This window comes from Abramis brama (assembly GCF_963993115.1).
Source record: "Abramis brama genome assembly, chromosome: 14".
NCBI lineage: Eukaryota > Metazoa > Chordata > Actinopteri > Cypriniformes > Leuciscidae > Abramis > Abramis brama.
Window position 1 is genome coordinate 34,528,388 of NC_139976.1, and position 17,547 is coordinate 34,545,934.

General features: G+C 40.6%; 1 protein-coding gene across 1 annotated transcript in view; it reads right to left on the reverse strand.

The window, feature by feature from the left end:
- Positions 1-9,759, reverse strand: part of LOC311096685 (integrin alpha-X-like) — a 33,316-nt gene extending 23,557 nt beyond the window's left edge. The window contains exons 1-2 of the mRNA XM_084135990.1: positions 9,628-9,759; positions 8,474-8,600 (exon numbers count right to left, since the gene is read on the reverse strand). Coding sequence (XP_083992116.1) covers positions 8,474-8,600; positions 9,628-9,667 — 167 coding nt within the window. The 5' untranslated portion in view covers positions 9,668-9,759. The remainder of the gene's footprint in view (positions 1-8,473; positions 8,601-9,627) is intronic.
- Between the last annotated feature and the right edge of the window lie 7,788 nt (positions 9,760-17,547).

A 17,547-nucleotide genomic window follows, 5' to 3' on the forward strand; every position in this document is an offset into this window, starting at 1 on the left:
AGCTGCGTCAAGTTTCGGCTCCTCCCCTTATCTGAGTCTGCTTGGATTTAGCGCATTTTTCAATCTGCAGTGGCGCCGAGCAGAGCGAACATCAGAGAGTACAAGGTGTGACGTGAGTGCATTTATTGATAGATTGCTATGATATTACATCTGCATCGGTGCAGTTCTTTGTCATAAATGCATTGCAGTTTACATAATGTAATGTTACTGGAGCATTGGGAGCAACACGGGACGGTTCGGTTTCTCATCCAATACCAATACGTTTCGCTGCGTTCACCTTCAGCCCTTATCACAGTGTGATAGTTGTTTTTTATTCCTACAAAAATGAAGCGATTAACACCCATGAAAACATACTTTAGAAAACGATCATTGTTATGTGTTTTATAGGTACACCATAACCTTTATAGGAGGCTTAACACAAGGACCACAGCTGCACATCCGTTGAACCCACGGCTTTATTATTGTTCCCCCCCCTACAACAAAAACCTACACATGGTTCCTACCCCATTAGTTAACCTGATACTACATCCCCCCTTCTAAGCAAAGGATAATCTTTGTGCAGATGCAAAAATAACATTGAGAGCATTTCTAAACTATAACAGAAGACTCTTCCGATTACTTATACTGAAAATATAACCCATACCATCATTAAAATGATAATCAAGATCAGTAACAGTAATAACACACATTTATGGTTCTCAACTTTTTCCATACTGTTCAGCTGTGAAGTACTATGAACATGTGCTTCTGTAAACACTTTATCAACAACAGAAATTGGCGACAATCAACTACTCCCTGCCCTCCTCCATAACTCAGGTGCCATTCCTAAGAACGAACAAAGTCTTTCAAGTAAGATGGAGGATTCCTTATTCGGGCTGGGAAACGTCTTTCACACACAGGAGACTGCTGACTGGCTACACACTGTGCTCCGGGTGTGACAGGAGTGTGTGTGTCATCAAGAACTGTGCTCTTGGGTGCTGGTTCAATTAAGTTAGCAGGTTCTCCAGGAGCCACAGGGGTTGGTGAAAGATGGTATCTGTTCCTTCGCAGAGTGCCCCCGGGCGTCTCAATGATGTATGACCTCGGCGTGCCGGCAGTAGACACCACCGTGCCCCTTTCCACTGTATCTTTGACCCACACATGATCACCGGGTTGAAGGAACGGCATGTCGCGTGCTCTGTGTCTTTGGTCATAATTCTGTCGCAGTTTTTGTCTGTACCTTTGTTCTGTCCTTTTCGGTTATCCATGTCTGCGCACCCTGGGTTGAGCTTGGATGGAATGACAGGAACTGGCGTTCTTATTTTCCTCCCCATCAGAAGTTCAGTGGGACTGTATCCATTCGCCAGGGGAGCAGCTCGATAGGCCATCACGGCGAGGTAAGGGTCGCTGGATTTCTTGAGAAGACTTTTGATCGTCCTCACAGCGCGCTCCGCCTCCCCGTTGCTCTGTGGGAAATGGGGACTGGATGTCACATGATTAAACCCCCAATCCTGTGCAAACTGTCTGAAGATCTCAGATGCAAATTGTGGGCCGTTGTCTGAGCGGACCACTTCAGGTATACCATGACGAGCAAAGATAGACTTGACGTGATCAATCACAGCTCCAGATGTTATAGATGTCAGTTTGGCTACTTCAAAATATCTGGAGAAATAGTCCACGATGACCAGGTATTGTTTGTTGTCTATCTGGAATAAATCCGCTCCTACAGTGGACCATGGTCTTGGCGGAAACTCAGTAGACATCATCTTTTCTTTGAAATTGACTCTTTCACGGCTGCACACATCACATTTCTCTATTATGTTTGTCAGCTCTCTGGTGAGCCCTGGCCACCACACTGAATGCTTAGCTCGCTCTCTGCATTTTGTTATTCCTAGATGGCCCTCGTGCAGCTTGGACAGGATGTCTGCCCTGAGTGACGCTGGGATGACTATTCTGCTGCCATACAACAGTAGACCCTCTTGAATTGTGAGCTCACCTGAATATTGCAGATATGGCTGGAACACTCCGTTAATTGAGAATTTATCTGGCCATCCTTCGACACAGAATTTCTTCAAGTGCTTGAGTATGGGGTCGTCGTCCTGGTGTCTCTGAATTTCTCTTAACCTCTTTTCTGTAGCCGGGAGATTCGCTACAACAGAGTCAACATAGAGGTTGATTTCCTCCTCCTGCAATCCTTCTGCAGTGTGACTGACGGGAGCTCGGGACAGCACATCCGCAGTAGCAATGTCCTTGCCCGCCACATGTGATATGGTGTAGGCAAACCGCATTAGTCGCATGCGTAGACGCTGTATGCGTGGAGGAAGTTCATCTAAGCTCTTTGAGCCTAGTAGAGGAATCAGGGGCTTGTGGTCGGTTTCAATGTGAAAACTCTTTCCAATGAGGAACTCTGCGAACCTCTCGCAGGCCCATGTTGATGCTAGCGCCTCCTTCTCGATCTGGGCGTATCGCTGCTCAGTGCTGCTGAGGGCTCTCGAGGCATACGCCACAGGTTTCCACTCTGTGTCTGTTTGCCGCTGGAGTAGAACGGCGCCCATCCCATATGAGGAAGAGTCAGCGGAGACAAGCGTTTCAGCGTTCGGGTCATACAATGCAAGCTCTGGGGGTGTCGTCAAATCTTCTCTTATGTTATCGAAGGCCTGCTGTTGTTGCGGCCCCCAGGCCCACATACTGGACTTTTTCAGCAGGTCTCTGAGTGGTCGTGTTTTCTCAGCCAAGTGAGGCAGGAACTTCCCCAGGTGGTTTGTCATCCCCAGGAAGCGTCTCACTTCGCTGACGTTACTGGGTGCTGACATAGCTTTTACAGCGCTCACTTTATCAGGGTCAGCACTGACGCCTGATGCCTCAATGACCTGCCCCAGGAACTTCATCCTGCTCTTAGAAAACTCACACTTATCGTTGAGCGTCACTCCCGCCTCCTGCAGTCGTGACAGTACTTTCCACAGTCTCTCATCATGCTCCGTCTGTGTGGCTCCCCAGATGAGCACGTCATCCATCTGACACAGGACACCCACCAGCCCCTCCAAGATGCGTGACATGCGCTTTTGGAAATGTTCTGGTGCTGATGAGATCCCAAAACACAGGCGATTATAACAATACCGCCCGAACGGAGTTATGAAAGTGGTTAGCAGAGATGACTCCTTGGACAGTGGAATCTGCCAAAAGCCTGCGTTGGCGTCTAGCTTTGAAAACACTTTGGCCCCAGCGAGCTGTCCTAAAGTGTGTTCAACTGAGGGGAGGGGGTGCTTCTCTCTCATAACTGATTTGTTCAGCTCTGTAAGATTGGTGCATATTCTCACCTTCCCTGTGCATTTTGGCACCACCACCATAGGCGCACACCATTCAGTGGGCCCCTCCACCTTTGAGATAACTCCCTGCTGCTCCATACGGTCCAGCTCCTCTCTAACTTTTGGCAGGAGTGGGAGGGAGATGTGCCTGGGAGTTGAGAGGGAGAAAGGCTGAGCGCCTGGTTTCAGTACTATGTTGTACTCGCCCTCCATTTTACCGAGTCCACAGAAAAGCTTAGGGAACTCCCTTTTTACTGTCTCTTTGGAGTCCAGGCTGATGTTATTTATTCTGGCAACCAACTGCAGTGCCACTGCAGCAAGCCCGCCTAGCAGTGGTGTGCACAGCCCCTCATCAACGTAAATTTCCTCTTTAGTACTTTTACTGTTTTTTCTAAGAGTGGCGGTGAACTTGCCCTTCACATTCAGACGAGTCCCTCCTGGCCCCAGCAGAACCCTCGTTGACTTCTCCAGCCTGCTGAACTGGCCCTGGTTATACAGCATTTCCGATATAGCGGTGACGTCTGCGCCAGTGTCAATTTTAAAGCGTGCATTGAGATTCTCCACATGTATGTCTGTCATCCATCGGCTGTCATTTGCGTCCGCTGACAGTGAACCCAGAAATGCAACTTCCTCACCAGTGTCCTCAACCACTGTAGCTACATGCATTTCACACATTCTTTTGGTTTTGCACACTCTGGCGTAATGTCCTTTTTTTCTGCAGTTATTGCATATTACCTCTTTAGCTGGACATTGTTGTTGGCTATGCCATCTTGAATCACCGCATCTGCTGCATTGTGCCTGTCTTTCCTTCTGTTTTTTTTTCTGTTTGCTTGTATTGTGGCTTGGGTTGTTTTGCGCGTGCGCCGTTGCGCTGTCGCGCGTGCACGCTGTCAAGCTGAGCGTTAGACATATCTGCTTTGAAGTTCATTTTTAGCATTTCTTGTTGCTTCTTCACCTGCTCGCTTTGTCTAGCTCTGTTAATTGCTTTCTCTAAAGTCAGTTCGGGATCGAGTTGTAGCTGTTCTGACAAGCGTTTATCTCTCAGATCCACAACAAGTCTATCTCTCACCATTTCGTCATGCAGAGCCCCGTATCCGCAGTGCTCCGCTAGACAGTGCAGCGCAGTGTGAAAGCTGTCAGCCGACTCGCCCATTTCTTGCTGCCTCTAGTTAAACTTTGCCCTCTCGAAGATCACATTTCTGCGTGTTACAAAGTGAGCATCCAGCTTTCTCTTAACTGTGTCGTACTCACTCGCTTCCTCTGGGCTGAGGTGCAGGGAAACTAGTATATCCTCCGCCTCCTCCCCCATTGTGTAAATCAGTGCATTCACTTGATTTTCGTCCGCTTGTGTCTCCAATCCAGATGCGATGCGGAATCTGTCGAAGCGTTTAATCCATTTAGTCCAGTCTTCGGCTTTAAATGTGAACTTTTCTGGTGGGGAAACTTGAAACTGATTCATTTTGCCGTCTGTGAGCTCGCTAGCGTTAGCGTTAGCCCCAAACTTTCGGTAATCGGCAGAGAGAAAGCAAATAAACAACTAGCCTGCGTCCTGTGTTATCTCTAATTTGTTAGATGTCCGTTAAGATAAAGGTTTTGCTTCTGACACCATGTTATGTGTTTTATAGGTACACCGTAACCTTTATAGGAGGCTTAACACAAGGACCACAGCTGCACATCCGTTGAACCCACGGCTTTATTATTGTTCCCCCTCTACAACAACAACCTACACATGGTTCCTACCCCATTAGTTAACCTGATACTACAATCATGATTTATTTTAATTTACTTTTTAAACTTTAAAACATATTATTTTGTATTTCGGCATTACATTATGCTGCCATGCACAGAAATGATTAAAGACACACATCATTGTCTGAAAGCACTAGATGGCCCAGAGAGAGAAACATCATTATTATTTTGGAGTTTTTTGGAGTTATTTTGTTTTGTATTAATAAATATAGTTTTGTATTAAGTAATAATGAATCAGGAGGAGTGTACATACATATATTAGAGTAAGAGTAGAGTAAAGGGATTTGTGATTTTCTTTTAAGTACTTGATTTATAGAAGTGGCAAATTGATAATTCATGTTGTTATTTTTAATAAATAGAAATAAATATAGAACAGATTAATCATATTGCCAATAGACAGAACTGTTTTTACATTAATACACGTTTAGCTGGTTAGTTAAATGATTTGAAATTAAATAGATTTTCACGGGGTGACTTGATGAATAACCAACCGTATTGTTGATTACAAAGGCTAAAAAGCTTAAAAAATAAAATAATTTATATTTCATTGTAGATGGACTTAGTTACCTAGCTTTCCTGGTAGCTTTGTCTGAGAAAATGATTCATAAATCAACCTATCAGTTGACCCTATGTTTACTTTCTTCACTGACAGACAAAAATAAAAAGCCTATATCAGTCAAAGCTCAGCTTTAGGAGGGAAAAAGACAGAGCAAGATAAAAACAAAGAGAAAAAGAGTGTGATGCTGATGAGGAGAGAAAAAAACAGCTGCCCGCACATGGTTTTAAAGCTATTGTCATCCAATTTTTTTGGCCTTCAAAACATCTTAAAATGCACATATGTAGATCAGAGAAATCAAAATTTACTGGATGAATGAATGAAACTACTTAATAATGAGCATTAGACCATAAACTAACTTTTTTTTTTACATCATACCCTCATTGGGGGCTGAGCCCCCCTACAATGAAAATCCTAGAATCGCCCCTGACCGTGTTGTAGCGAAGGAACCAACCACCAACTAATCTTCTTCCAGAAAATTAATTCAAACTTTCCACTTCCTGCCGAACAAAGAGGAAGATTTGGTCAGGACTTCGTATCCTCAATCTTGTCATGGGGTCCAGGCATCACCGGTCTGACTATTTAAAACTGACCCCCAGCACTAACAAAATAACTGGTCAATGCTAGCTTTGTTGCCAAAATACTGGTTGGTTAAGAGAAAGACAGAGACCAAGGTCTCACACAAGAGTCCTCACATTCCAGATTCAAATTACCCAACCCAGAGCCATGAATCATTCACAGTCTCCAGAAAGTCTGCTAACCAAAGACTTTTATTGGTTAACTTTAAGGAAGAACGTTGTCAACGTTTGATAGTTTTGCAAGACGGATCGGTTCAGAAGATGGTACTGCTCAGGGCCCTAACAAGAGGTCACATGACCCCTGCGACTAACAGACCCCGTCTTTCTTAAGGACCAAGGAGATGAACAAAACAGACGTCAGCAGGAACTATACATGACCTCAGATTGGAATTTCTTAAACCCCATAAACTTTACACACCAACACACTTTACATATCAAAATAAATAAAATCATCTCAGAACAAGTTTCGATGAACATCATGCAACTACATAACCCTGTGTTGTTTCTACCACATATGTGCATTTTTAATAAGTTTAAATCCCATGTAAGTCATTTAATGGTTATAACTGTTAGATGTTTGAATGAAAGTGTGTTGTGTTTCATATCAGTATGATCGTATGCTCGTGATTCAAAAGATGGCTTGATTGAAATCTGTGTAAAATGTTTTGTATTCTTATAATAGTAATGATGTCTAAACTGTGGCCTCTGTACTCTCTGCTAGAGCTTGGAAAGTAAGGAGATCCCAGATAATGCATGATTTACGATGAGACAAACAAAGCCAGTGTCTAATTGGTCCGATCTCTTCAGGAGGGGGGACAAACTTTGAGTTTAAAATCTTAGACCCGAAACAAAGTTCTCTCTCTCTCTGTGCTGCTCTATCTCTGTGCTCTCGCTCTCTGGGTTCACCCTCAAGAAATGCTCTGCTATCACTCTCAAGAGAGATGGGCAGAAAAAGATGAAGATCTAAACCAGACTAGTAACCATGTAACTGAGGAGCAGACCAACCCAAATTAAGATCAGATGGGTTAGATTCATTTTCAGTCATCTAACTACTCTCCGTATCTCATTTTATTTCTTTCTTTGTGTTATTTTCCTTTTCCGATTGAAAGTCTCGGTTTTAAGTTAAGTTTTGCTGCAAAGTTTCGGTCCCGATTCGACGGCAAAACCAGCTTCAGACAAAGACTTTCATCCATCCGCCAGCAGCTCCAGCACACCACATGACTGGCCGCCGCAGACCCAGGCACAAAGAGACCAGCCAACGAACCCGGGGAAACCCCCCTTTTATGCAACGAAGGGAATTCCCAAAAAGGAACGCAAAGACAAGCAAATACCTCCAGACTAAAAGCTGAACTGGTGTATTGATATAAATTTAATAACCTGCTTAAAACGATAGAAGGGTTAAATTAATGTTTGATGGTTCGTTCAGGTCATGTCTAAGTGCATATGGAATCTTGAGATTTCACCCTCTCACTCTTAAACCCACTCTTTCCTCACTCTATCCCTTCCTGCAACGCGTATGAATGTGTGTGTGTGTATGCGTGTGCGTGTGTTTGTGTTAGATATTAGTTTTATGTGTTAGTAGCCTATATAATCAATAAAGTATTGTTTGTATTTGAAAAGAGATTACTTGTGTATGTGCTTACGAATTTATTGTCTTGAACTTCGATCTAAGTTACCGATGCTTTTACCCGTGATTATTTCTTAATTTATTGTTAGCTGGGGATTATTCTTTCTTGGCCAGGAAGATATTATATTTCCTAGAGTTAATAATTGTTTATGCTTTCTGTTCATTGGATGAACTGATAAAATGATCATACTATTGATTCTGCTACAGTAAATTCTGAAAATAATTAAAATATTAATTATTGATCATAATCCGTTATGAATAATAATTAATTATATTTATACGTGGGCGTATAAACGCTACAGTGTCTATAATTTGTCAGTGTGAAGCTTTATTTCTTTGTTCTTTTTCTGTCTACAGCCTATCAAAACATGGTCTCTCTCTCTCTTATAATCTGTAATAATGTAAGTTCAAATAAATAATTCAACAATGAAGATTCAGAAGACACACACAAACTGTCAATAAATATTTTGATAACCAGTATAATTGTTTGCTATGTGCAATGGAGCACAAAAGCTATGATCTGGGTTTTTCCATATCAGTGTAGAAGAATCTAATTCATATTGACACCCTCTAAGGGCTACAAAACTCTGGTTGACTGGTGTTTGTAAGACAGTTTCTTTCTTCCTGTTTTAGCAGTGCGGTTTTGTTTTTTCATTATCAGTGGTTATGTTGCTCTCACCTTGATGCTTTCTGTATCACCTTATAGCCAAAGGCAACATTTTGGCTCTGTGAAGGTGAAGGTGAAGGTGCAGTGAAGGTTTTCCAGAAAACGGGGTCAATGTTAAAAGCCATCACCGACTGAGATGCTAAAGTGTTCAGAAGTGATAAAAAAAGACTGTCAAATTACAGTTTCTAGTTGCTAAATCAATTAAAATGTATAAAATTGAAATTTCCATTCCTGCTTGCTGATTGGCTGAAACAGCATTGCAGCCATGCTAAAATACATGCTAGTAACATCAGCAGCTGCTGGTTATTTCACTGAGTCGCACCAATAGAGACAATTGACAACATTAACATAACAAATAACATAAAATGTCTTGTAACCATTAAAAAAAGAAAAGAAAAGAAAAGAAAAGAAAAGAAAAGAAAAGGGAAAGAAAAGGAACTTGAGCTCATGCTACACTGTGAAAACCAGTTTGTTTGGTTTCCTCATAAGTGTAATTTTCAATACGAATAGCTATGTGAAAATGTGTCGTAGCCTACATCTATAAGTTATTTTCTGCAGTGGTTTTCTCATAGATGCGTGTTTGGGTGTGATGTGTGAAGGCAGAAAGCTCATATGACGCAGAATTAGACTGAGAGGGGCTTTTAGAGAAGGAAGTGCATACTTGTTGCAATTTATTCTTGCATTAAAAGGACAGTTTTTCATCCTCATCCATTTAATATCTGGTCATATGCTCCTACTTTAGAAAGATGGTCATAGTTTTGAACTTATGAGGTCCAAAAATTAGATGTCTAGCCTATTTTTTTTATGATCAACAAGAATGTAAATCTACAGTAAAATTAAAACTGAAAGAACTTTAAACCTAATTCCTACAATGATATATTGTTTTTTTTTTAAATAACTCATTATCTATTCATGTACAACATGATTATTTCAATTCATTTCACAGCTTTAAATTTGAACAAATTTAGACTATAAAGAGAATGTAAAGGCAATTTTACATGGTGAGATGATGATAAAATCTTATTGCCATTCTCTGCTTTCAAATCATAAAAAAGGGAGCAAAAAGATTTACAAAAGAGTGGAAATAGGCAGCTAGTGAGGTAACGATGGTGTGTACAAAATAACTAGGCTAATAAAAGAGAGAATAAAATAAATAAATATCTTACCACAAAAGATGCATAATCTGATACAGAAGTTCTGGTTCATAATATCATCTCAAGTGTATATATAGAGGATGCCTGAGGTGAGACAGTCAAGGAAATAAATGAAAGCGAAGATGTGTTTTAACTTGCCTGAAAGCTGACTCCCCATCGTGCGCGTGACGTCACCACTTCACTTCACTGTTCATCAACTCGACGGTCGTTTCTACACAACTGCCTTGTCCAAATACCCACACTTGTGGTATTTGCTTTTTTTTTTACTTTTTTTTACTTTTTTTTACAAATGAATCAAATCAGTGATTTCAGCATACAACAAGAATGCTTCACGGGACAGATATCACATATCCTCAAACAAATAAACAAGTAAAAAAAAAAATAGGAAAAAAAAGAAACAACAACAAGAGAGAAAAAAACAAACAAATCTGGAATAAGGGGGGGGGGGGGGGGGAAAGAAAAGAAAAAAAAAACTAAATATTTTTTTTCCTTTTTCCAATTGACACATTCAAGATTCATAGAATTTGGTTAACATAGTGGGGACATTACAACTTGCGATCTTTGCACTTGTCTACTTGCATGACGTATTTCCTGTTTGGCCCAAGTGTTCAAGTAGGCGTAAAGACTAGGCCTATGTATGTCATTATTCACCATTATAATTAGCCTAATGTAAATTATGTTTGCAACTGAGTGACCTGGATGAGTGTGAAACTCTCGGCCTGAAATTATGTCCCAGGTCGGCATTAAATTATTTGTGAATATTTGTAAATATTCGTGGCTTGTTTAAACTGCTGGATAATTGACAGTGTACTGCAGTTCTGTGGATGTTATTATAGTTAAAGGGTTAGTTCACCCAAAAATGAAAATTCTGTCAGTAATTACTCACCCTCATGTTGTTCCAACCGCGTAAGACCTTCGTTCATCTTCGGAACACAAATTAAGATATTTTTGATGAAATCTGAGAGCTGTCTCACTTCTCCATAGGCTGCTAGGTGACCGAAACTTGCTGGCCCAGAAAAGTTATTAAAGAGATCGTTAATATAGTCCAAGTGACTACAGTGGCTCAATCTTAAGTATATCAAGCGACGAAAATACTTTTTATGCGCAAAAACAAACAAAAATAAGATCTTTATTCCACTATTCATTTCCTTCTCTCTGGGCCTCTAGTTGGTTCACGTAGTGTTTTTGCGCTGCGCGTCTGTGTTACACGTCACCACGTAGGCTCACTATTGGCCGACGCTGGTCATGTGTGTGATGCGTGATGACGTGTAACACAGACGCGCTGCGCAAAAACACTACGAGGCCCAGAGAGAAGGAAATGAATAGTGGAATAAAGTCGTTATTTTTGTTTGTTTGTATACATATAGTAAAAATTGTATAAAAGCATAAGTTAAATTCAGAAAACCAGAATACACTGTGGCGGAGGAGTTGGCTCTGAGTAGGCAATAAGGGACGGCCGATTATGGATGTGATTACAGGTGCTGTACAATCTGACCCTGGTGCTGGCTCCTCTAAGCAAGTAACACTGGGTACGTGTGCAATACATTACTACTTTTTTTAAGTTTTAAATATGGCTGACTGTATGTTCTGCAGGAAAATACAGTGTTCCTGTTGAAGCTAGCACACATTCACACACACACACACACACACTATTAGGGTGAAGCAAATGATGAAGACACTCTGTCTGTGTGTTCTCAGACAGTTGCTGATGTGAATGCACTGGGCTTTTTATTATGGCAAACATTTGAATGTGTGGCATAAAAAAGAGACTGGCCCTTACACATCTCTTTTATTGTAGGATTTTTCACAACCTGCCCCAGAAACTGAGGCCTCTACCTCAATGGGCTTCAGAAGAAATGTGTAAGGATTTAAAACCCTTGACATAAATTACAGTCAGTCCTGTGTTTGTAGGAAGTCAAGGAACTTTTTGTGATTTGATGAGCCTCCAGAAAACTTGTAATGATCATGTTTGTGGTGGAATTATGTTTCAGGTGGAAACAGACTCAGTCAGGGCCCTGTACAAAAGGAGTCTTGAACTAGACTGCACACTAAAGGAGACTTGAACTAGACTGCACACTAAAGGAGTCTTGAACTAGACTGCACACTAAAGGAGACTTGAACTAGACTGCACACTAAAGGAGACTTGAACTAGACTGCACACTAAAGGAGACTTGAACTAGACTGTTCACTAAAGGAGCTGACTGTGAGCTGAGGAGGCTCCAAACAAATCAAACAGCTGGATAAAACTGATCTCAGTATGTATATAGTTATATAGTATATAGTATATATATATATATATATATATATATATATATATATATATATATATATATATATATATAGTATAACTTATTTAACCAAGTAACACTTTAGTATGAATATTTATTAATGCAACTTTCTCTTGCTCTCTTTCTCCCTCCCATCCCACAAAACCAATAAAACAGTTTGAGACATATCTGCAGTTTCAATGTGCTTTTATTAAGTGTAATATTGTATGGTGATTGCATCTACATCTGCACCAGCTGGGTGGTCAAGTGTGATCGGGTCAGTTTCATCGGGGAGAAGCTGGTTTTGTGTTGTTTCTCGCTCCTTTCTACTGGTGGCTATATTGTGCAGAATGGCACATACAGCCACTATCTGTGATGCCCGCTCTGGTGACTCTGAAGCGCCGAACACAGTTGAAATGTGCCTTTAGGAGGCCAAAGGTCATCTCTATCTTCACTCTGGTTTTACTGAGGGCCACATTGAAGCGGTGCTGTGGCCCTGTCTGAGGGTCATGATAGGGGGTTATTGTGTAGGTTTTTCTATCTCAGTTTAAATGAACAGTGTTTTGTACTGTACCAAATTTAACTTGCTTTCCTCAAAGCGCTGACACAACACAGACTCATGGAAAATTTGTAAGACAAGCACTGGAGCCAGGCCATTTGGCATCCAAACTTGATCATATGTTCATGACCACAAGTCGTCTGCAGATGAAATGTTTAGTAGATCATTGTTATATCTGTTAAAGTTACTATTAATTTAAAGATTCATCTCACAGAAAATAATCATCTCACATATTCACATCATCTCTACCTGAACATTAAGGCTGTGATAGGACTTCCTATTAACATAATCTGCCTCATGTTCCCTAGAGCAGTGGAGATTGGAGCAATAGACTGCATACATGTTGCAATGACTTGGGAATCCTATCATAAGATTATCAGAAGAATAATAAAAAAGATTCAAAATAATTCTTAACATGTATTATATTGTATAGTACATTTGTGAAATTTGCTTTTTGAGAAAAAAAAAAGTGTTCATGTGATGTCACCCTATCAATATATCTTACCGGCAATTTTATAAAAGCCCTCTTTTATGGACATGGACATGCTCGATAAATGTCTGGGGAACATTATTAATTAAACTTTTCATGTACTCCTGCAGAGCGAGGACCACCTTGCGAATGGTTCGACAAACATATGTTTTCCCCTAGATTCTGTGTGTCAGCCACCGTGCAAGAATGTACCACTTGCAAAAAAAAAAAAATGCAACGCAATATTTGCGGTACAGTAAGTGCATGAATTCGACGTGTTAAATTCTTTATGTGCGGCTCAAGAAGTTCGCAAAGATAAGACATTCCTTCCGCGGAAAATCTGTATCTTTCATACAAGTAACTATCAGTTAAGGCAAGGGGATTTTGTCTGGCTAAAAACTCTTTCTCTACGAAGTGCTCGTCAAACAATTTGCGCTGAGATGTCCACCGGATTTGGAAGAAAAGGTGAAGTCATTGTAACAGACACTGGGAATAAGTTACGTCACCTATATGTTTCTTTGCTCTCAGCTGATTGGTCAAACTTCAGTCTGAGATCTTGAATCCAGAACATAACCTGCCCCGGAGCAGGTTAGCCGTGCAGCGTAAGATACCATGGCGACGAACACCGATTAAAGCCGAGCTTCTTTCATAGTACCTAAAACCCAGGGTTGGCGGAAACTAAGCTGAAACATAGCTGGCTAGCCGCCTAATCCGGCTTCATGGTACAGGCCCCAGGTCTACAGGATAGGGGAAACCAACATAATAAACAACAAAGCAGGTGAAAATAATAGCGAACCAATAAAGAAAAAATAAAAAAAAATAAAGAAAAATATCTCCAAAAAATCTCCCTCAACGTAGGTTATCTGGAGAGGAAAACAAGACAAGTATCATGTATTAAACATAACAAAGAAATAAGTACAAGGCAAAACCAACGTACGGGCAAAGAAAACATATCATAAAAAAACACTTAAACTCTATGTCCTCATTCAGACCTGGATATCGAAGCGCATCCAGCTGATGGATCCAAAATGACTCGCGCTGGTTGAGTCTGCGGATCCTATCACCACCTCTATCCAAACGTATCACATGCTCCAAGACCTCTATTTTTAGTAGGGAATCATTCTTGTTTTCCTCTCCAGATAACCTACGTTGAGGGAGATTTTTTGGAGATATTTTTCTTTATTTTTTCTTTATTTTTTCTTTATTGGTTCGCTATTATTTTCACCTGCTTTGTTGTTTATTATGTTGGTTTCCCCTATCCTGTAGACCTGATTACCTCATTGTGTTAATTGATTGTATTAGGCCTTATTAGGCTAATTGAATTCTCTGATTATGGGTGGGACTTAACTTATAATGTGTTATCATTCTCATTCTCTGTGTTACTTTGCCCTGAAGAAGACCATTTGTTGGTCGAAACATGTTGGCTCATGTATTTTTTAAAATGACTTAAGCCATACAAAATAAAGGCTTTTTAACTTTATCCTTCTCCTCATTGAATGCCTGGGACCTATTTTTTGTTACATGTAAATATTTATTGCACAAACAAAAAAAACAAAAAAAATGCAAAATGATCAGAATAGCAAACAACGTGGTCACAGATCAAAATATAATACACGTGATCACGCTGCGTGAATTAAAAAAACAAGTATGAATAAAAACTTTAAACATAAAATTATTTTGCACAAAACTAAAAATGTTCATGTTTTCTTTAAAATTATGTTTTCCTCAGTTTTATTACTCTGTACTTTGTGTTCTCTTGCATTTTCTGCTTATTTTACTCTTTTGTACGCTAGTGCTGTTTTTCTCTTGGCTCTTCTGTCCATGTTCTTGCGCTTGCTTTCCCAAATGTTGCAGTTTGAGTTTCATGTAAATTAAAATTTTACACATGTATTGTATTTGATTTAGCATTGTATAGCAACCTCCCCCCACCCATGTTGATGACATCAGCGCGGGCTAGCCGCCGGCACATCGCTGGGCCTCTGGGCGTTCTGTCACTACGCATCAAAATTTGATTGGCTGATAACACGTCAGTCAAAGTTATGATCAAATGGAAGATGGCAGCTTCAACAGAAGGCTAGATATAGTGCTGGGACATGTTCAAGCTGAAACCGGTGCACAACGTTTTACTACGGTTTCAGGGTTGAACAGCATGTTTCCTGGAAACGGTGTGCAACGGGGTTTGAGATACGTTTTTTGGTGTTTTTGGTTTTTTGCTCTTGTTTGGTGGGTGTTTCAAAAATGTCCGCCCAATCAGCAGCAACATGTCTATAAACATGTTGCGGTATTAAAGAGACACCTCAAACAATGGGTCTAAGTAAAGTCGTTTCCTAATGTGTCCGCTGCAGCTCGGTAAACGCAACAATTGAAGATATTAGAAGACATGTTTGGCTTTTCATCCTGAAATGCGAGGCAAATGTTTGATCACAATATTTAGGAACAACAGTTTCCACAAATCCCTTCACTAGATTGGGATGTTCTCTTTTATTCTGGGCTGCAAGGGCCGTGACTGTAACATTGAGCGTGTTTTGCAGTATTAAAAACGTACTTATACTGATTTCATCAGCCTCCAAAAATTCTTCAAAAAGAACGCAAATAATGGCCTTCTCAGCTGCCATAGTTGCAACTCTTGCATCATCAGAACAGGGTGTTCAACGCACCACCGTTTCCGTTTAAAAACCGTTTTGCAACTTTTTGTCGGGGCTGAACGCAGCCCTGGTCCATGGAGTTGCGTTTAGATGACATATGGAAAATCCAGCTAATAACCATATTCTGTCATGAAACAGGTTTCTCTCTCTCTCCTATTGTCTCTTACACTCACTCTTACACACACACACACACATTTCCTCACGCGCCTTTTCTCTACTTCATCTGTTCCTCATTATTACCAGCTATTGCGCTGATCTTCTCACACCTGTCCTCCCTTTCCTCTTGATTATGTTTGCTACTTCTAGCCTTCTCTCTATCTGCTACCTTGCGAGATCTTTCTCTCCTACATTGTCTGAGTCCTGTCTGAGTCCTGTCGGAGTTCTATTTGGTGAAGTCTTTTCTCATTAATGGCTCTATGTTCGCTTAACCTGTGCTTTGCCCAGTTACCCTGCTGCTGAAGGCTGGTCCAGCTCTGCATCCAGCCTCCCGCTGTCTGCTACTGTTACTGAGTCTGCACGCTGACCACTGCTGTAATATGCAATTATGTAGCTATGTAAATAAACGCAATAAGCATGTAATAGCCTACATCACTGCATATCAAATCCACCTGGTTTCTGTATATCTCCTCTGTAACACTATCATTTTCATTAATCTTTTGTCAAATCTGGCAAGTTAATGCAGAAATGGTACATTTAGTCTTAGAATTAATTTGCCAGGTTACCTATAAAATTGATTAACTATAACAATTAAGAAAATATTTGAGGATGACGCATTTAACGGTAACAGATCGCCAGGTAGTCTGTGCGTTTTTTTTTTTTTTTTTACATAGGCTACATGTTCAATTTACATTTTAGATGTTGTTATATACTCTGAACTGTACCACAAATGCCTTGTATTTGTCTTGTACTTTGAATGTAATGTAATGTCTGTAATGGAATATATGAATAATAATAAAAAATAATAATAAATGTAGGCTGCGCGTTGCGGTGACAGGTCAAAATCCTAAAGTCTTCAGATGGGTACAATAGCCATTTTTAACTTAATTTTTGCAAAGAAAAGTAGCATTTCAAAACTGCAGGTTGTTTCACTTACAGCAGCCTTAGATTAACATCATGAACCAAGTAATATTGTTTAAAACCAATTAGCCTACCAGTAGGCACATTAAAATTCTCATGTATCTCAAAAAAGAGGAATTTAATTATTTATACATGTCCAGAGTTCAGATTGCTTTACTGCTTGAAAGTCCTTGTAAAGTTTAAATTAAACTCTTGTGTTCCCCTGTATGAGTGAGCATCAGTAACCATGAGTCATTGGTGTGACGTCACCTCCCCTCTTCGATTGATTGGCTAGAGGAGGAACTGTCAATCTAGAAATAGTGGACCAATGGTGATGCTTAAGCACGCCCTAATTTACATGAATCTCGAACTGCAACATTTGGGAAAGCAAGCGAAGAACATGGAAAGAAGAACAGAGAAAGGCCCTGTCCCAAATGGCGCACTTCATGTGGACTTTCGGTCTCGTGGAATTAAATTGCGCGTGCTCGTCGAGTCTACGAGTCCGTAGGCCGTCCCATTCAGCATTTTAACGCTCTGAAGTGTGCTCAGCAGCGCCCCCTTTGTACCCTTGAAGCGGTCTTTCGCGAAGCCCGCATAGATGCAGGCTCCACCAGAGAATGTCTAATAGGAAGAGAATTGGCACTCTCTGCTTGCTTCCGGTTTCTGGACTGGCTGCAGTAACACGTCTCTGTCCATGCGGGGGCGCTCGCAGGCGAGTGCAGAATGAATGGAGGTCTATGGCGGTATACCCATCAAAATCCACTTTTCTCAGGATATAATTTTTTGTCTAGTAATTTGAATGTTGTATTCGAAAGGAGATGGAAAGAAATTACACATTGCTGGGTGTTCGATTTTTTAGAGTCACTTATTTGCTTTAAAAAGTCTTTTAAAATGTCAATGACGTCATACACATCGTACGACCAGAGATACTGCTTT